The sequence below is a fragment of the Lethenteron reissneri genome, chromosome 55 (genome assembly GCF_015708825.2).
Source record: "Lethenteron reissneri isolate LAM-NWPU_2019-01 chromosome 55, ASM1570882v1, whole genome shotgun sequence".
Lineage (NCBI taxonomy): Eukaryota > Metazoa > Chordata > Hyperoartia > Petromyzontiformes > Petromyzontidae > Lethenteron > Lethenteron reissneri.
In genome coordinates, this window is record NC_083833.1 from 1,081,522 (window position 1) to 1,102,920 (window position 21,399).

A 21,399-nucleotide genomic window follows, 5' to 3' on the forward strand; every position below is an offset into this window, starting at 1 on the left:
AGCAGACACGGACATCTCGCTCCTGAACATATCGCCATTCTCAATAATTGAACAGAATAAATCGCTGGGGTAAGCAGCTCAACGCATTTATCGTTTGGGTTAAGAGTATAATGATTATTACGAGACGTGCTGTGGCTTGGTCTGTAAGGTCTACTTATTCATAATTTTAAAGATTTTAGCCCTTTGGTATTACTTATACTTTGTAACGTTAGTATAGTTAGAGTGTATACCTTTTATATAAGTTAAGATTCCTACTTGTTCAATGTATGCACCGTCCGGCCATAGTGAATTCCTTGTTTGTGCAAACTTACATGGCGATTAAAACCGTTTCTGATTCTGATTCTGATGAAATGAAGGTGGCTGTGCCCCACAATTGCTCTCATATGGGGGCGTCACGGTGGAGAGATGTGGACGACCTCAGCTGGTATACAGGAGATCGCGGGTTAGATCCAGAACCTAACGCCTGCAGTATATTTAGAGTTTGCGTGTCTCTGTCTCTCTCTCCTCGTGGTCGTGTGGATTTTCCTTCGAGTCCGCTGGTTTTTTCCCTCCACATTAGAATCAGCATCACGCCTTAACAGTATTTGGCTGCTTTACATTTCCACGTGACGATGAGCCACTTCGTTGAGCTGTCATTTGTGATCGCCAGGTCGCTTCTGAAAAAAGAGCTACATAGCTCAGTGGGACCTAACTTGGTAACATAAAAAAACAATATTTAATACATACTGCACTCTCAGACCCAGACACCCGTAACTCTACCACGAGTTTGTTTTTATTATTCTATTTCTGGAAGAAAACCCAGCTGTGAATCGGCAGCACGACCACAAAGACATGTTGAGAAACAACCGTAAATGTGGGTCGCACCCAACCACTCTGAGTGAAATTAGTTTGACTCGCCTTAACCCTGCGATTCCTTCCTTTGGAATCCTTCACCGATGGTCACGAGGCCCTGGGAGTTGTGAAATCCCACCTGCCATTTTATGCGGCGTGAAAATGTGGGATTATATATATTTTTAAGACGTCTTTAAATAAAAGTCCCGCGGACAAAATTCTTCGGGGAACAAAACGCTAGACGCCAGATGTCCTTGGTTTATCCGTCGCTCGTGCAGGAGGGTGAAACACAAATGATAAGCGAGCGTTATTATCAGGAGAATAAAAAACGGGGGTGGGGGGGGGCAAAAAAAGTGTTGCGTGCTTTTGTGTGTGTGCGCCCATGCAATTGTAATTGGACTCGAAGGCGTGGATTTTAAAACAAAAAGTGCTGGACGTTTTTTTTTTCTCTCAATTCAGCAAGGAGATGGGTGTTTTAGTTCGTGCGTACGGCACGCCACGATCACACGATGGTGAACATCATTGGGTGCCGTGGTGGCGAGATGTTAACTGCCTCGCCTGGTATATAAGATGGTCGTGGGTTCGATCCCGACCCTGATGCCTGCCGTATATTTGGAGTTTACGTGTCGTATGGATTTTTCTCCGGGTCCTCCGGTTTTTCCCTCCACATTTAGAATCAAAATGCGTTTAGAGTATTTGGCCACAATAAATGTCCATATTGATAAGCCACTTCGTTGAGCTGCCATTTGTGGACAAGTCACTTATGAAAAAGAGTCCCATTAGAAAGAGGTTTCCGCGTCACACTGTGATGGTGGGTGAAACGTCTGCGGTCTGATCAACATGTGACGAAAGAGGCAAACACAAGTTTATTATACGTTTTATTACGAACGATAACAAATTCATTTCAACACGTGTGAAACCTACCGCAATTAATATTATGTTGTAAAAAAAATGAAAGTTAAATGATTGTACTGTAATGGAAAATTTAATAACATTTTGACATTAACGTGAAGCGAGTGGGAATGCGCGGGACGAGTCATGTTGTGCGGATGATCTTGTGTATCCAGTGCAGGTAGTGGGAGACACGGATGTGGACGCCAGGCAGGTTGGTCAAGCCACAGCCAGGAGCCGGAGGCATCACCCCTTGCAGGACAAAGTGCTCGTTGTTGTCTACGCAGGCCAGCGGGCCTCCGTAGTCCTTCTGTTTAGCAAGGCAAACAAGAGAAAGACAAAGATCCCCCCCCCCGTATAAACTTAACAGAATGTTGGGGCAAGTGCTGTGAACGCGTAGCACACCTCTGAAGGCGGACACGGCACATGAGGGCCTGGGCTGGCCAGCGTCACGCCTGGCCGCCTGTCTCCCAAGTGGCGATGTTTACACGCCGGTCCCGGGGTACTCATTTGAGGGCCGAGTCGACCTGGAGGAGGCCCATGACCGCTTCAGATATTCGTCACCGATGTTAGGCGTGAGCAGAAATCGAACTCGGGTCTCTGCCGGGTTTGTAGCGCTGTGTTGCCACAAAGATCCCCCGTATAGCCTTAGCAGACTGTAGGGGCAAGTGCTGTTAGCGAGCACCTATGAAGGCCAGAACGGTACACGAGGGGGTGGGTGGCCAGCACCACGCCCGACCGCCTTTGTCTCCCCAGTGGCGATGTTTACACACCGCCCCAGGTACTCATTTCAGGCTGAGTCGACCTAGGGGAGGTTCAGATAATCGTCACTGGTGTTGGCTGTGAGCGGGAATCGAACCCGGGTCAACCAGGTTCATAGCGGAGCGCGCTAACCACTACACCACCGCTCCCCCCTTACACACACAAGTGGGTGTGCTGCCGCACGCACTTGGTCACACAGCCATCCTCGCTGTTGCCGCGGTTGCAGGCAGCAAGGCGTGGAACGTCCCCTAAATCCCCAAACCGTCCCTGCGAGTGTGGCCACAAATCCCAAACCATCGACCACATTGTAAACACTTCACTGTCTTCACTCATTTTAAAGGAGGAATCGACGAGATCCACTCTGCTTCTGAACAGACACATTGAGTGGATAACAAATCTAAAATTACATCTTTAATCTGCTGATATTAATCCACACGAAAGAAGAAGCACTCATAATTAATATTATCAAGGCCAATGCCACTGATACCATCGCACCTCGCCGTCACTTCCTTCTCTCTGCCAGATGTCACCGGTGTACCACAGCCAACACTGCCACCTCCAAGGTCTGCTCTTACAGGGACCCACCGTCTGGCTTGAGACCTGCCCCCCCCCCACCGCCACCTCCTACAGTAGGTCTGCTCTTACAGGATCCCACCGTCTGGCTTGAGACCTGTCCCCCCCCCCCACCGCCACCTCCTACAGTAGGTCTGCTCTTACAGGGCCCCACCGTCTGGCTTGAGACCTGTCCCCCCCCCACCGCCACCGTTCCTGTCACGATCCGATTGATCGTCGCACATTCTGCGCTGCAGTTCTACACAAGAAAAAAAGAAATCGGCGTTCGCGTTTTATGTTGCGTTGCCACACGGCCCTGTCTTGGACGCCGCCACAGCGGGGGGGGGGGGGGAGTGTAATGAAGGGCGGCGGCAGTGGACTTCTCCCATCCAGAGGTGGCTGCCAGTTCGATCTCCCCGCCGCTGCTCGGCAGCTGAGACGGCGGTGAAAGCACCCCCCCCTCCCCCCGAACCCCCTCCGCCTCTTTACACCCAGCAGTGGAAAGGTGTAAACGGTGTTCCCATCACACCTCGTCGGGTGAATAGCTGTGCTCCCGTGGTATGCGACACACGGCAATGAGTGATGCTTTGTCAGCACGTTGCAAGTTAATGGCAACTAATGACGGCTTAGTACACGAAGGGGTGAGTGCGGCGAGCGCTACTCCCGACCGCCGCTGTCACCCCCCGTGCTCATGCTGACCACACCGCGTCGAGGAGGGACAGGCCACGTTTCAGATACCATGTGCATCGTCGTGATCATCGGCGATGGCCAATCCGCCGCCTCGCCCCGAGCTCCCGCCGCACTCCTGCGACGTATTTAATCCACGTGGCACCCTCCCACGACGAACCGGCTTCATCGCTCCACCTTCTCAGCGGCTGCGCTCCCGCACGCCGCACGCATCGACGTCGGCAACTCACCCGGATCGTCGAACATTCACGCCGCAACGGCCACGCAACTCGGGGTCGTATTATCCGATAGGCCACAGTCGCCGCTGTGCCCAGGGCCTACGAAAAACTACTTTGGACCGTGTTTCCTTTTCATATGATAAAAAATGTAACCAAGATATCTTCTTGAGTGAATATATTTATATAGCAAGGATAGGCACAGCGTATACATAAAGAGGCAGAGTTTGCTAATTAAATCTGCTTATCTGCAGCGCACAGCGCACTCCCATCGAACTCGGGCACAGACTAAATAATGAACGTATCAGCAACGACATCTGTCCGGCGGCTGGACGAAGTAAGCGTGAAACAAGCGTAATGACAGCGGCAGTAGTCGTAACGTGTGGCAGCAGTACACAAACTGTTGGAAAGTTATCACTGAAGGCCTAAGGAACAGAAGTGCCGAGGGCATACAAGAATCTTAATCATGCCCTGACGCAACCGCTCCCCGCCCCGCACAGCCCGGGAGGGTCATGCCGAGCGCTTGCTCACCTCGCAGGCGTCGCCGCTCCTGTCCCCCTTTCCCGCACAGATCTCACGTTGTCGGATGTGCCGGTTGTGTTGCTGTCCGCACTTTTCGGCATCGACCAATGACACGAACGCCGTCTTGAGGAAGCCTTCATCACCGGTGCCTAGTGAGGTGTCCACACAGGGAGCAAGGTGAGCGGTGATGCAAGGCTGAGAACCAGCTAGACAGACGCCGAGGTGGAGCCCGCAAGTCGGTGAGGTCAGATTGCACAGCTTAGTCACATGCAACCGAATCACTTTCGTGCGGGCATCTGTGCAACCAGTTGTGCGGGCAGTCGCAGTACTGGTTGCACGAAGTCGAGGTAGCGCTCTACGTTCAAGCCATCTGCTCAGGAGATGTGCGGTGATGTGTTTCATCGCATGCACTTTGGGGAAATGCGTATGATCGTTTTTTACAATCCCGAATGCGCTGTTTAATTTCCACGTTGTGCAACTACTCGCTCGTTTGTGGACAAAAGCATTTGCAGGCGACGATTTCAACTGCACAATGTCGCGAGCGATTTGGTTGCTGTTGGCCGAGGCCACTGTCAAGTTTGGTTGCCACATCTTGTTGAGGCAGCCATCCTGGGTAGCCTGAAAGACTTCCTGGGAGAGTTTAAGGTACAGTTTGTCAGTTGCTTACACATCGTAGACCACTCAAGGTAACAAATTTACATGCAGCTCTCCCCTATTCTGGTATTGTGAGATATTCTTCTGCACAATATATATCCTGGTGTTTTGTACCTTAGAGGTGGCAACCCTAGCATCGATGCCTAGTAAACGCTGCATATTCGCAGCATCACCTCATACGCCTCCTTCAAGAGAGATTTAAACACTCACCTCTATAACCACGTGCTTTCGAGCGACTCTGAGCTTGGCTCCACGCCTCTGAGTTGCGGCCGTTATGTCCGCAAATTTGTGCGCATTATAAATTGCATCATTATTATTATTAACCTCTAGGCTACAACGAGAAAAGATTGCATTGCCGCACGGAAACTGCTCAACACTTTGAAACAAAATGAATAAATCGCGGATTAATTCAACTCGCGATAATTATTTTGAAAACGAATACCGCATCATTACAATTAAAATGAGCGCTCAACATTTCAAAAATTCTACGACCGCTATCATGAAACATTACACCTTGACAGGTGTGAAACGCACATACACACACACAGGTCATTAAGGTTCTCAGGGTCAAGGACAAGGACTTAGAACGTTTCCTTTTTGAGTCATCCTGGAGGTGAAGGGACTGTTCCCATAGGACCCAAGACCGAGAGTCGAGGGCAGAGATTTTTTTTCCTGGGGCTGCGCATTAACGTCACCAGAGTATTATTCCCATTGTTTTCGACCTACTTATTGCTCGAGGTGAAAAAAAGACTCAAGCCCAAAAACATGTGATTGGGAGCAGCCATTTAAGCTATTAGAAGTGTAAGTTACACAATTAGCATTGTGGACATCTACATGAATTGTGACACTGCACTGCTACGGGCTGACCTTCCCATTTGTAGATAATAAATCCCGAATAAAGTGGAGAAATATAATGTAGCTGTTACACTACACGGTCATCCAATTATCGCACTCGAAAGGCTATTCATATATCATACCTATTTAGAATCCCGATATGAGTAAAAGTGTTTCAGTTGGAGGTTTTGTAAGGTTACTCGGTGTTGCTGGAACATCTGATGTTTAAGCCGTGGCTCAATTAAAGCCTTGCCCCACTCTCATTTCACATCCCCCCCCCCCAATCGTGCCATCAGGATGATATGAGAAAGGGACAAGGCTTCATTAATATTGGCAAGACACAGAATTTTCCATGTCAGACCTCTCTCAGTAATCAGTGCATCATCACCTTGTGTTGGTGAATAGCCGTGGATAGATGACATGATATAACTACTTGCCGAACGGTCTCTTCAACCAGTCTCTCTTTATCAATTCCGGGCACAATTTCGTTTCACGACCTACATAGCGCGCTGTCTCGTAGACTGGAAATTGCAACAATTCTCACAATTCAAATGAGAAAAATCTGGCGTTTTTGATATGATGGTGGGCTTCTCTGAGTAGCCATTAGTGACCTGGTTCAGACCGTAATCATTATTATTATTAAACTTGCTATTTTTATACGGAAAATGATTCACACTTTGAAAGCGACATTCACCAGCAGGTCACAAGGTGCATTCGACTCTGATGACCGACTCACCCTGAATGCGTCTCATCTCATCGGATCGGATCTCAGAAGTGAAGTCGATTCAAGTGTGTTTTGTCCTTTGATGGGCAACCACGAATGCAATAGCCAGGCGTGTGGCTACATTTACAGCAGAGGGCAGTGAAGCTAACACCCGTCGTTGTACAGTATTTCTATGCTCCAGCGTCTGCCCTCCTTGCCTACAGCAACCCGCACTGACCCGCGCGGGGAAGTATGCTCAAAACAAGTCCCATGTCCCACACCGCGTGGGGAGACTTTCAGTGGATTGACAAAATGGATTTATTTGAAGCAGTCATCCCTCGTTATAAGGCAACTCGATGTACGGAATTTTGCAAAGATGTCACTTATAAATCGGGGAACTAATTCCACGTACCTTACTTTAGAATCGCATTTATGTAATTTTGAATCTCAAAATTATAAAACAAACTTGGGGGGCAAAAAAATCAATTTAGAAGCTTGCATTTGTCCTAGAGCACATTTAATTGTGCTCCAGGTCGTTTAAGTGCATTTGTCAAACTCTACTGGTTTCCCGTGACTTATTTTGAGTATTATTATTCATGTTTTACCAGAAAATAATACATTTTCCATTAAACACATGCTTAAAAAACGTTAGCTACATTCTTCGGTGTGATTAAATTGTTACGCTTTTGGGGCGTGAAATGTTTGCCGAAGGAACGCATCTCCAATTATCTAATGGAAATATTGAAAAAAAAAACACAAAGACAATGTATTTGTACTTTTGGTCAAACACTGGTGAGACAAGGCGATAAAGAAGGCTGCCTCTAGTGTAGGCTAATCAGTTTCAAAGACAATGCATATATCATCGGAGCATGTTTGTTTGCATGTTTTCCAACAATTGTGTGTAGCTAATGCAGACTTGATGCCTTGTCAAAGGAATCTGTTGGGTGTTTTAACATCTTAACGTCTGTTTCATTGCTAGAAAGGGTAAAAGCTATTCTTATTTTTCATCATTTTGGATATTGGCAAAAAGGTTCCATAGATATGTAATGGGAGTCAATGGGAAAACGGCACGATTAATGGAATTTCACATTTCGGATCACTTTCAGCACCGTATCTGTTCCGTATATATCGAGGGATGCCTGTCGATGCACGTGCAATGAAGGTGATTGGCAGTGTGAGCCTGCAAGGCATCTTCTGCCTGTGTGCCCAATACATCGTGCTGGAATAACGGAGAAAGAGAGAGATAGAGATGTACCTTGGGTATCTCCAAAGCCAGAGATCTCACATTCACCATGGAGATCTAGGTCTTCGTGGGAGTCTGGCAGACAGATCGTAGCCACGGAACCGTTCAGCAGCACCTGCCTGCAGAGAGACGAGGTGCCACAACCATCGGTTCAAGCCAAGCGTGTCAATTCTCGACGCAAGTTTCTTGTTTTTACAACATTTCAGAGTTGTTTTTATTTATACCGATTTTATCGTTTTAATTACTCCACCGCCGATCGGATGACGCACGAAACCAAAAAGTTTTAAATGAAAGTCTCGCCTCTGTTCCCGCATGTGCCGCTGGACGGGTGGTGATGGGCGGGGGCTTGGTGACGTCATTGAAATTTACCAACCGCGTTACGCCAGGCGTGGCTCGTAGGGGGTTTCCTACCTTCGCGAGGCAGGATAGAGAGGCTGCTGCCGGTTTTTGAAGGTGCCGGAGTAATCCACCACAACAAACGTAGTCGATTACAAATTTTAGTCGATTATTTGACTCGGATCATCATTGTCCCAGCCGTAATTTGGTATATATATTTCGCGTAAGTAACAACCGAACAATATTAGAACCAAGAAGATGAATCCCTGCAGTCACGAAAGCTTTAAATCGAGAAGTATTAGATTTAACAACGTATTGGGTGATACTGTGTTGGCAGTCAGTGCTGCGCAAAGCAAAAATTGCCACTTCTTCATAGCCTCACCTCAAGGCAGTGTTATTGACAAATGCATTGAAAGCGTTGTGATATTTTAAGCTACATTGTCGTTATTATTGAATGTGTCCTGTATTACCAGGTGCAAAGATACAGATTCCTGCACTTCAGCTGTGAATCTGTATCTTTGCACCTGGCAATACAGGACACATTCAATAATAACGACAATCTAGCTCAAAATATCACAACGCTCTCAATGCATTTGTCAATAACATAATATAAGTCCCGCAGGCACAAACGGGTTACAAATGGCTCTACGCTTGCACCGATGAGTCCCAATGACGACGGAACGACAAACGCCAGGGAGAGTGACAGGGGGACCTTTGCGATGCGCATAGGAGTTGAGTGAGGCTAAGTGAGGCGGGATGAGCGGGGAGGGAAGGTGTGTGTGCTGCATAGGAGTGGGACCCACGTGAGGGATGGATGGGTTTTTGTTGCTTCTGTCTCCACAGTCTCCAATGGGATGCATGCTACACAGTAGTCCCTCGGTTAACAGTGACAACATCGGCTAACGGTGGTTTGGTTAATGTTTCGCCTCCCATAGGACCCCCGTGGTTTACACTAATGTTAAAATGTTGATGAGCGGTGTGTTTACGTTGTATACACACGGGCGCCAATTTCGACCAATCCGAGCGCTCGTAAAGTGTGGCTGAGCCATGCCCTCAGCCAATCAGCGACGTGCCATTTGAGCCGTCAAGACCTCGACTTGGTTTTATTTACATTTTAACGTTTTCTGTTTTGGGCAGTGGGAAAAAAACAGCCCTCTTGCAGTCAGTACATTTTTTTGACGTATTTTTCAACCGATATGTGAGTCCAATTAACAGTTATTTCAGTTAACAGTAGCTTTCGTGGAATGGATTTAAAACGTTAACCGAGGGACTACCTTACATTTATATTTCTTGTGTTTAGAAAATAAGAAAAAAAGGACCATGAAATTCCAAAATGAAACGTCAAAAAAAAACACGACACGAATGAATGAATCAAAGTGCCGAATAACCAAGCATTTTTTGTTCTCTTCTGATCGGGGACAAAAAGGAGGGAGGGAGGGAATGGAGGGAGGGAGGGAGGCGAGGCATGTAATGGAAATGAGCCATCACCCAGTGCTCATATGAGTACAGGGACCTTTTGACTTTGACTTTTAATGACAATGTCGGCTGATTTAGGGAAGCCGTCGTGGCACGGTGACGCCGTGTGCCGTGCGTGGGAGATCTCTGCCTGGCAGGCTGGGGTCGTGCCTCGCTCTCCAGCCTCCCACGACAACCGTTTGGTACACATCAGGAATTGCTCTTTCGCTCTCCTTTGTTGAGTGGAAACACGATGATGCCAATTTGTTAACATGTGTACTTTGCCATTTCGAACTCTGAGAACAATTCCCCACATTCGTTCTTCGCTTAAATTCGGCACCTGGAATTACATTTAACACGGTGGCTTTCGCGACCAATGTAATTGTTGCAGTGGGTTCGCTCTCCAACACACAGCCGGTGTGCTGAACTAGTAACGAATTGGCATGTTTTGTTTACGTGAGAAACCTTACTAATTGGCTGTGTCGGGTGGTGGCGGGTTTAACGACACTTAAATTATAATAAATGTTTAGTTTACAATCTCTGCATATTACTACTGCGTGAGTCTATAGTTTTACCATGAGCAAATACAAATTAAAATGTGTAGCTCTTTGTCAATCTACTGCTGGATAAAGGTCTCTCCATGCCAGGTCAGTCATGGGGGTTTGTTTGACCATACTTCACCATGCTGATCTGTGGGGTTTGGTAAAGGTAAGAGGCTCAAAAACAGTTCAGATATCACCTGTCACTGTTGTTAGCCATGTCCGGGACTCTAACTCAGGTCGGTGTGTTCAGAGCGCAGTGCCTTAACCGCTGCTCCGTTGCTTCCTCCAATGGTAACAAATATAAATAACTAAATGTTTACAACAGCGATACATGTACTGAGCATACACTCCATCGGGCCCATCTCCACACTCTGCCGAGATGACTTGGAGATCTGGAGATCAATCCGGTGGTTTTTGCTCATCAAGACCCACTGCGCCACATTGATGCACGTCTTGACGTGCATCAATCTAAAAACGGTCCACGATTTAATTGCTATTTAAGATTGCCAATTAAACCACGTGACCCATTGACTCACTCTCTTTTTAAAATTTCGCTGGCGTAACCACTTATTTTGAGTGATAAATAAGCCGCGTAAACTCTTAACAGAATAAAACAATGAACTTTGATGCCCGCTAAAATATATTGTCCTACGGTTATATAGAAATTCATCATCTGAATTAAAATCCCAAAATATCGAAACAACATGGTTCGAAGCCAAACTGATCTTGTCGGCACCACGGTGTACTTAAGTGTGATCTCCAAATATAGGTCCTTAAATACATCCGCTCTCTCTAGTACTTAGCCTCAGCATAGATAATATGACTTCCGTTCTAAAAGCAGTGGTAATTATGTGGTTATTGGCGCTTGCAGTCCCTTAAAAAAGCAAACGTCTCCTTTGTTATTTTTTCACCTATTTTTTTTTGTCCCGATTGAGCTAATCAGAGTCGTGTCGCGAAATGAAGTTTCCATTCAGATCTCTCACCATGCAGAGTGTTAGAACACGGCTCGTGGAAGCAGACCTCACAGAGCTACCGCTGATGCATCTCAAGTATCCTCTGGCGGCACTTGACTTTCCAAGCCGCACTTCTACACGTGGGAATATTTGTGGAATGAGAGTCAAACCAATATTTTAAAACTCTGATGTGGAAGTTAGGCGAATTAAGGGCTGGGTGGTTTATTTATTGTGTGTGTGCGCAGTCAATGGTGACCGGGCAGAGACCATAAAATCACCGTATTTGAGAACCCGGTTTTTAATCACTGGCGGCTGAAGCCTGGATTTGTATCAAGGATCTCAGCAGTGCCAGCTCAGCGCTCCGACCTCCGAGCCACACAGGCACCCAGGCACCGCTGTCGTCTCGTAAATATTTAATGCGATATAGACGGTCACGATATAACCGAGCCATGGCACGTACGTACGCATGAACGCATGAACGTCTTTGTCTTTGATGTGGAGCGGTACTGCAGTGGTTAGCACACTTTGTGCTATGACCCTGACAACCCGGGTTCGAATCCGACTCACGACCAATATCAGTGGCGGATATTTGAACTGGTTCTGGGCCACCCCTAGGTCGACTCAGCCTTAAACAGAGTACCTGGTGCGATGTGTAAAAACACATTAGCACTGGGGACACAACAGTGGGCGGGCGTGGTGCTGACCACCGTCGTGTGCCGTGATGGCCCGCAGAGGTGCTCGCTAACACAAGCACTTGCTCCAACAGTCCGTAAAAGGCCAAACAGGGGGATCTTTGCATTTGTCCGCGTGTGCGTGCGTGCCTGTGTGCGTATGTCCGCTTGTGTGTGCGTGTGTGCCCGCGTGTGTGTCCGCGTGTGTGATTCACTTGGAGAGCTTCAGCATGACCAGCTTGGATCCGTACGGTCCGCAGAACATGTGCGAGAACGGCACGGCCTGCATGCGCTCGTGGGTTCCCTCTTTCACCTTCGCCATGCCCAGCCAGGCCTCGAACCCGGACATGTTCCCGGGGCTGTGACGAGCGAAAATATATACGGACGGTCATGTCACACAGCCGTTTGCAAACGCGTTAATTTATACCGCATTCGTGAAAGCTCTCTCTCTCTCTGGCGAACCGGCATTCCACCGACATTCATCGTGAGGAGCGCTAATTCAGACGAGCACAAATGGTGCACGATTGCTCTTGGATTTGATTGGGCATCTAAGCGTCGACGCTGCGCATGTCCAGGCTTCAAATAATAATGACTGCTTAATACACAAAGATGAGCTGTGTTTTATCAGCAGAAGCTGCCTGGAATTCTAATTGTTTTTTTCTTCTTCATGCAGCCGCAATCGCAATGCTTACAAATGTGTTTTCTTATCTACGGAAGCAGCGCATGCCGTTAGGCCTCCGCAGTATTGCGGACGGCTCAACTCAAATGCCAGCGGTGCCGACAGTGTGAATATTTGGAAGAGCGGCACAATCGGCAAGATCAATCGCAAGACGCCTACTCGCGATGGCTTTAGAGATACTCCCGCTGAAGTGCAGTGACAATGAGGTAGACTGGGTGGCTCGGGGTGCTAAGACCACGTCAAACAGCTGAGCCAGCACCACAGAGATCCTGGTTCGAATCTGGCAACCACCCGCGATGAAACGGGATTGTCGAGTGTAGAGAAAGTTGATGGTTTCACAATCTTCAACGACTGCATCCAAGCCTCGTTTAATTTTAGGATTAATTCCAGCCGAAAAAAAATGAGAGCATGTTTTAATTGGCCAACGACGAATACGCGGCTCCTATAAATGGTGCGCCTTGTAATTTAGATGAAGTTAAACAAAAAAAACCTATTTTTAATGTTACCAGGTAAGGCCCCACTGACCTAAAACGCACGTTGATTCTAAATGTGGAAGAAAAAACCGAAGGACCTGAATAAAAATCCACGCGACCACGGGGAGAGAGAGATGCAAACTCCAAATATACAACAGGCATCGTTAGGGTTAGGATCGAACCCACGACCTCCTGTATACCAGGCGAGGTAGTCAACATCTCGCTACCGTGTTGCAGTTGAAGTTGCAGTTGAAGTGGCTTCACGCGCAGTTATTTCAAGTTGTTTCTTCTCCGTCACTGGGTGGTGGCACTGCTCATTGCCGGAGCAAGATCTTTAAATGTATTCACCACGTGTCGTAATATCGAGAGCAAACTTAAATAAAAAAGAGCAACCGTTAAAAAAAAGTCCAGTCAAAATGGTGATGAAACTCGCACCGACATATTTATATTGGCTTGACTGCCATGTCGTCTTGACTGCATAGTAGGTAACCTGTGAAGCTTCACGTAATTCTCATATTCATGTTCTGCAGTGTTGGTCCCAAAACCCCGGATTAATAAATTATATATGCCAATACTCATCACCACATCATAGGAGACGGATAACGGGCCCACTTGAAGAAAAACATGACCCATGACCAAATCACCCGGAATGCCCTGGATCCCATCAGACCTCAGAAGCTGAGCAGGATGTCGAGCATGGTTAGAACTTGAATGAGCAATCAAACCCACGACAACAGCAATAGGTGTAGCAATACGTATGGACAGTCCAAGGACAAAGCAGGAAAAATCCACTGATCCGTGTACAATTTGCGTAAACCTAAACGCAACAATTTTTACAGGCGATTGGATGCAATATCCATGGGCTGTATCAATTGATATAATCGATGAGTCAACACGTGGTTATGCTGCTAAACTATTTTAAAACTTGTTTTTACTTTACCAGGTAAGGCCCACTAAGCTATATAGCTTTTGGATAGGCTGGCCTTCAACTTTTATAAACGACTGGTTGTTTAAGGTTAGCGATTTGTCGTATTATCTAGCTGTATAGCAAATGAAAACATACAATTACTTTACTAAGCAAGTAAAAAAAAATGTTTTTTAACATTTGTGTTTTTTTTTATTTAGGGCCCCTTTATAACATCACGCTACAGCCCCCGCACTCGCTTAATCCGGCACTGCGTCGTCTTTGTAACCTACACCAGAGACAGCCGCCTTCATGGCCTCATCTGACCGGTGTGTTGCGTGTGACGGTTACGATAGAACTCCTCTCGTGCGCGGTAACGTTGAGTGAGGGTGTTGCGTGTAGCTTGAGGGAATTCGTGCAGAGCACGGATTTCATCTTGGCTCCCAGTCGACGCTTGGCAGTTGTTGCTCGTGTGCGTAACGGAGAGTGGGGAGCGGTAGTTGCAGCGATTAGCGCCACTACGCTACGAACCCGGCCACTCAAGTTTGATTCCCGCTCACGGACAACGCCAGTAACGATTATCTGACCCGGTCGTGGGCCTCCCCTAGGTCGACTCAGCCTTAAACCAGTACCTGGTGTGGTGTGCAAACATCCCCAATGGGGATACAAAGGTGGCCGGGCGTGGTGTTGGCTACCCACCCCCTTATGTTCCGTGGTGGCATTCATAGGTGCTCGCTAACAGCACTTGTCCCAACAGTCTGATCAGGCTATACAGGGGATCTCTGTCCTTGTAATGACGAGCAGGACATCGTCCGTGTTGTATAACCATACAAATAACCACTGCTGGTAGGCGTCACTACAGTGCAGATCGCTGGTGACCTGGCTGAGACCATCAACTCACTTGAGAACTGGGTTTAACCGTGGGAAGGCTGAACCCAGGATACGAACCCAGTGCATCAGAGCGATGCCAGCACAGCGCCCGGCCACACCGACTTGTGACTGCACCCGCTTTCATCTCGTGGGCTTCCTTCGGTGTGGAATTGTCGAATTTTCAGCACTCGTCCAACGTCTCCCGTGGCGATGTATAAAAGAGGTGACCGACTCTGGCGCTTGGGTGACATTGTCGAATGCCTAAATTGTGGGTGACCCGGCCGCTGCTTGTGTTGAATATATTTGTTCAAGCGAGTATCCAGGGACGTACTGTGCAAGGGGGGGGGGGGGGGGGGGGTTGTGTCACCCGGTCAAATCGTGCGTACAAAAATCCCGGTCACAATCACGGGGGAGAAGCGTATCTCACAATGTCAGGAGAGCTTAAAATATATATATACTACTACGCGTAAATGCATTGTCTTCGGTGGTTGGTGTATTGTTAAATCACTGACAAAGACTGGGACTTGTAAATATTCCCCCAGGAAGCCTTCTGGATTTCCCCCACACGGATGGCAGCCACCTGGGGAAAAAAACCGAACCCAGCGGCAGCCTTAGCTGTTGGCCAAGCCATGCGTGAGACACGCGTGAGACACGGCACGGACATCGCGAGTAGGAAAATCGCGAAGTCTCCGCTCCGGTAGTGCCGAAACGCGACCCGGGGAGGAGGAGGTGGGGGGAGGGGGTCCACGATGGATTTGATTTGCACCTCCCAAGTCTGTGAAACCAAAGGTTGGCAAGGACAGCGGACCCTACATAAGTGTGACAAACGTGTGGAAAAGGAGGCAGAAGTCTGTGAAATCACCGGGAGCTCACAGATAGCAGGGAGGGGGAGTGGACGGAGAGCGCCGTGGATCGGCTGGGCGCCGTGTGAATAGCCGGGCGGCGTGCAACAGCAACAACAAAACGAGGAGCTCGCGTCTTCGCGAGTGGCCAGAGTTGGGGCAACGCTGCAGGGTGGAGGAAAGGGAGACAGGGCCCAGGGGTCTCGCAGCAAGCGCGCGCGTGACGATTCGGAAAATTGTCACGCGCGCACGCACAGAGACGGACGCGTGCCGTGACTCGCCGTGTGACTCTCGCGTGAACGTTCCGTTGCACTGCGCCGATTGAGAGAGTCCGATGGCCCAATCGCCCATAATAATGCACGCACCTGATCCCACCAGAACTGATCACGTGCTATGAATAAGGGACATTGCCCAAAACGTCGCCTTTTATGTTTTTTTCTTTGAAGGCCACACACACTGCTGTTGTTGTTGTTGACAATGCGTTGAGGTTTTTGCTGGTGTTAATTGACCTTGTGCAACTTTGCAAACGCAACAGCACCACAAGCATCACCACCACCACCACCAAGTAATTAGCTCGATGTATCAGCTGGCTCTATCAGCTCGAGCCTGCATTGGGCCTGGGCGGGTAATCACCACGCGTGATGCCGGTGGTGTTAGGCAGCTCGATGCCCAATTGTCAGCAAAAGCGCAGCGCAGCGATAACCCCCATTGTTGCCGTGCCGACGCTCCGACCCCTCTGCTGCCCACCCCACCACCAAGCTGCGCCGACGTAGCGGCTTTGTGTTGTTGTTTTTTGCTTCACGGCAAGACACGCAGCGAGGGTCAGTGCGAGTCACGGCGTGCTGCCGGCCCAGGCGGCGGGTGCAGAGAGACCACAGGCCGCCCCAAGCGCTCGACGAAGCTTGCTCGTTTACCAACGCCGGGCGACGTCACGAGACGTCGGGCGCTCAGGGAGGGACCTTGGTTTGGTTCACCCGATGCCTCGCTGTGCGGGGGTGCCTTCATTTGTGGCCTTGCGAGGGGGGGAGAGCAAGGGGCGTTAATGTTTTAATTTGTGAAGGTCACGGTTCAATTCCCCCAGGAGGGAAAAAACCGTAGGCACGATGAGTCAGGCTGAGCCAGGCTGTGTCTGCAAATGTAGATTTTTTTAGAAAATATAAGAATAAGTTTTAAGATGTTCAAACACCGAATATCAAGTCTGCATTAACCACACGTACTTGTGGTGAGCATGCCAACAAACACGCTTTGATATAAGAAATGCATTGTCTTTGAAACTGATTGGCCTACACCAGAGACAGCCATCTTTATTTGTCGTGTCTCAGGAGTGAGTGAGCTTCACTACGAATGCAGTGAACTAAGATGTCCCGCCATAGCGAACACCTGGACTGGCCATGGTTCATCCCCTCTCGCATGCTTCACGAACCCGCATTGACCAGCGTGGTGAAGCACGGTCAAAGAGAACCATGACCGTCGAACGCAGCGCAGATACACGTGGAGCGTGCTCGAATGGCATGGGAAGGACAGAGTTAGCAGCTGGGAAGGTGGACTAGACCGTGGCAGGGCAGAGTTGTAGAGGTGATCAGGAAATGGGGGGGGTTGTACAATGTAGTGCCGGATGAAGCTAGTGCGGGGCCTGTAGCATATGTTGTGAAGGGGCCCTAAATAAAAATATATATACGAAGTTTTTAACTTGTATAGTAAAGTAATTGTATTTTTTTATGTTCTATACAGCCAGATAATACGACAAATCGCTAACCTTAAACACCTGGTCGTTCATAAAAGTTTAAGGCGGTATAGTACTATACTAATAGAGCGAGTGCAGAATCACTTAACCGGAATTGATAGCTTGAAAGCATTTAGCGCGGGGCCCTTGAAAGTGCGGGGCTCGTAGCAACTACATATGTAGCTACTACATGTGTAGCTACTACATGTGTAGCTACTACATGTGTAGCTACTACATGTGTAGCTACTTTTGCTACTCGGATCATCCGACACTGGTACAATTGTTGGTTTGCTGACCCACCCCTACTGGACATCTATGAAGAAAAGAGCTTCATAGCTCATCGGATTCCTCCAGGATAAATACATATGATGATTCTCATATATGCAAGGGTGGTGGAGGAGGGGAGGGCAGGTTAAATTGCAGCGGCACCCAGAGGTGAGTGGATCTTGCAGGCCAGGTGTTAACCACGCAACTACAGGATCGAGACGTATGTACGCTGAACTTCTTTCGCACAGTACGTAGCCGGCCGTGCTATAATCGGAGACGCGGGGAAGTGATTGCGACTTTCCGTGGCACCAACAGAATTAGCCGCGATGACCCCTTTGACCTTGACTCATCATCCCTGTGCAAGTGCCTTTGGGGGGATTTCTCACACCTCCACCGTCCTCTGCTGGGCACAGACGACCTCCGCAAAAGCCCTCGTTACGTCGTCTCTCGAGATTTATATTCGCCGCGCGCGGTGCCTCAATGAATCCTTAAAAGCGTCGGGCGTCCGTGCTGATTTCGCGAAATTTGTCTGTCGGGGCTGAACAACTGGGAACCTCGAGCTGGCGGGCGGTTGCCATGAAATACCCCACGCGGCGTTTTGCCACTTCGTTTAGCGATGTAAATCAGCGTGGACCGGGTGGAAATTCCCTCCCTCGCAGCAAACAAAAAAACTCCGCGCAAAATGATCACGGGTTCTTCGAGATTCTTATCGAAGCAGCATCGCACCGAGGCCGCGCGCGTGGCAGAGAGAGGGGCATGAGGCGGCGGAGGTTGCCTCGAGAGTGCAGCACACCAAGAAGGACGTTGTGAAAGCCATGCGGATTTTGAACTCATTTCTTCGAAATATCTCATACGCTTGGGACTCGCAAGAAAAGGAAATGATTAAAAAAATAACAATTAAAATGTATCTTTGGCCAAACTGGACCATTGTATGTGTGTGTATGTTGAACTTCTTTCGCACGGTACGTAGCCAAGTGTGTTAATCGGAGGTGCGGGGGAAGGATAACAAACTAGAACTAGAAAAGTCTTCAGACTCAATCGTGAGGTCGTAATGGGTAAACAAATCCGCTAATTGACTAATTACACAGCGGGGGAGTGAAAACAGCTCACAGTGTTGACAGGGAATTCATACATGGGCTTTTCCCAGTTGTGCCTGATGCAGTGGACATGGGGTACAACCAGAACACACGCCCGAGAACTGCAGGCGTTAACACGCGTGGAGTATTTGCTTGAATTAAATCATTGCCAGCGATGTAGTAGGACAAGGTGTTATTTTGATACGTAACCGGGAACATCTTTGAACCGAGTGAAGATGTTTATTAATCTTCCAACTGGTTAGCTGAGGCTAAAGGCACCCTGCAAAAAATGCCTCTCTCAGCCGTGGGCATTAACAGAGCGCCCCAAACATCCCGACAGTGCCACGGTCTGATTTTGTGAATCACGGAAATTCTATTAAATAGCAACCGAGTCCAACTCTCTGGACCGTTGGACGTTAACACCGAGAGCCCAACAAGGCCCGAAGGGGTTGGAGGCCGGCTGTCCGTGTGCCCCACTGCGCCGTATGTAGCCAAGGTCGCGCTCATTGCACACGAAGCGCTTGCCACAAGCGAACGGCAATAACCTTGCTGATCTCGTCAAGGAACATAAACCACCATCACGCAAACTCCGGTGGTCATCCTCGCAGCGGCGGCTTTTGGCTTGCTATCGAACAAAGACGGTCACAGCATCGCGCAGTGCTTTCAGATGGGCTTCTGCGGCCGTCTGGAACGCTCTTCTTTCTGATATTAGGAAGCCACTGGAGTTATGCACTTTCAAATCTAGATTAATAACTAATTTGTTTAAAATTGCTACATTTTTAAATTGCTTTTTGTGTTTAGTTTGTTGTTCTCCCTTCGCACCTCCGATTTGCACGGTTGGCTACATATGGTGCGAAAGAAGTTCATACACACATACATGCTGCATAGTTTGGTATTACGTACAATGTACACGGGGTGGAGCGGTGGTTACAGCACTGGCCTCTGAGCTGGAATACCTGAGTTTGATTCCCGGCCACGGCGAAGGTATATTTGTATCCAAAGTAGTGCGGTCATATCGACGCCCGCGGGAAGGGAGTTTTCACGGCGATCTTCCAACCCACGCTGCTGCCTGCACAGCGCTGGACTAGAGGCCAACGTGCAGAGCCACAGCTGCTCCGGGTCACATCTCTTGACCATGAACGTACATTGCGAGTGGCACCCAGACGTCAGTGGATCTTGGGATGCCAGGGTGTTGAGATTGCAATCTCTCCAGGATCGAGCAGTAGGAAGCGATGGTGAGATTTAGTAAAGCAGCGAGGTGTGCCGTGCCGGATGATCCGAGTAGCAAAAGTAGCTACATATGCTACAGGCCCTGCACATTTAAGGGTCAATTCTGGTTCAGTGATTCTGCACTTGCTCTATTACTATAGTACTATACCACCCTCAACTTATATGAACGACTGGTTGTTTAAGGTTAGCGATTTGTCATGTTATCTGGCTTATAGCAAATTAAAAAATACAAGTACTTTACTATGCAAGTTAAAAATGTGTTTTATTATTAATGGATTTTATTTAGGGCCCCTTTATATCATATGCTACAGCTTAATCCGGCACTGGAGGTGTGGTCATGATCAGTGGCATTGGCCTCGATGATCTCTCGACATTGACCGTGGCCTAATGCAGACGTCAGACGACTTGTTTTGTAAACAGAATTCGTCTCTGGGGGGGGGGGTGTAGGGGTAAATGAAAACTGCAACTATGAATAGGTGCACACAGCGCAATGAGCCGTGCTGTCACGCAATTCTGAGATAAACATTTCATTTATCATTTTCATTATTATTAATACTACTACTACCACCCAATTTCATCTTCCCTTCCTGCAAAAAAATACAGACTCTACATACAAATGAGCCATCGCGACGGCGCTTGCAGCGTGAAATGTACTCGGCTGCTGTAGGGCGCATGTGCCTCCTCATTAGCATACACATGCAGAAGGGCTGCGTCGTCTGTACAGCGTGGCCGTCATTCAGAAAATAAAACAGTAATCTTCGTTGTTCCACTTCGACGTGCCCCGCGACGCACAGGCGAGCGACAGAGTAAACTGCCCGATCGTTCATACGACGTAGAGGGTGCAATTATATTCTTGCGCACGACGGCAACAGCCAATGTGGTTCAGAAGCTCAACGCCAATGATGAGGTCAGCCGCTGGTCACGACGAGAGAGAGAACATTCGTGTCGTTTTTGCTGTTCCTCATCCGTTGAGGCACCTCCGATTAGCACGGTTGGCTTACGTACGGCGGCGCAAGAAGCCGAAACGTGAATGCATACATTCGGGTATTTTAACTTAAAGCTTTCGTGACTGCAGGAATTCATATTTTGTGGGTCTTTCCGTAAAGCCACGTCGATATAAAAAATAATTGTTATTATTTGGATTATTTTTTTCTATCTACGTGGCTTTACCGACAGACCAAAAGAATAAAAATTCGGGTATTTGTTTACCAACGGAAACAGAGTGGGTTGGGGCTCCATGGATGACACGTGTTGAAGTGCATGCACTGAGCCGGGCACTCACCAAGAGACGAAACAGTCGCGGGCACTCAGCACCCATCGTTCATCCACCAGGCTGCCTCCACAGAAGTGCTTCTTCTTCCTAAGGGGGGCGAGTGCGCGAGCGTGCCACAGTTACCAGAGTGCCGAACGCTCCACGAATGTGCCTCGTGACCACCGTGAACGCAACGGAGGGCCCAATTGCAACGAGATCCCAAACGGACACC

At 48.4% G+C, this 21,399-nt stretch overlaps 1 protein-coding gene across 3 annotated transcripts in view; it reads right to left on the reverse strand.

Annotated features, from left to right (window-relative positions):
• Positions 1-1,760: 1,760 nt before the first annotated feature.
• LOC133356757 (hepatocyte growth factor-like protein) overlaps positions 1,761-21,399 on the reverse strand; it is a 48,115-nt gene continuing 28,476 nt past the window's right edge. For all 3 annotated transcript variants that reach the window (XM_061574419.1, XM_061574417.1, XM_061574416.1), the window contains exons 14-18: positions 21,198-21,275; positions 12,067-12,210; positions 7,907-8,013; positions 4,470-4,609; positions 1,761-2,032 (exon numbers count right to left, since the gene is read on the reverse strand). In XM_061574419.1, coding sequence (XP_061430403.1) covers positions 1,868-2,032; positions 4,470-4,609; positions 7,907-8,013; positions 12,067-12,210; positions 21,198-21,275 — 634 coding nt within the window. In that variant the 3' untranslated portion in view covers positions 1,761-1,867. The remainder of the gene's footprint in view (positions 2,033-4,469; positions 4,610-7,906; positions 8,014-12,066; positions 12,211-21,197; positions 21,276-21,399) is intronic.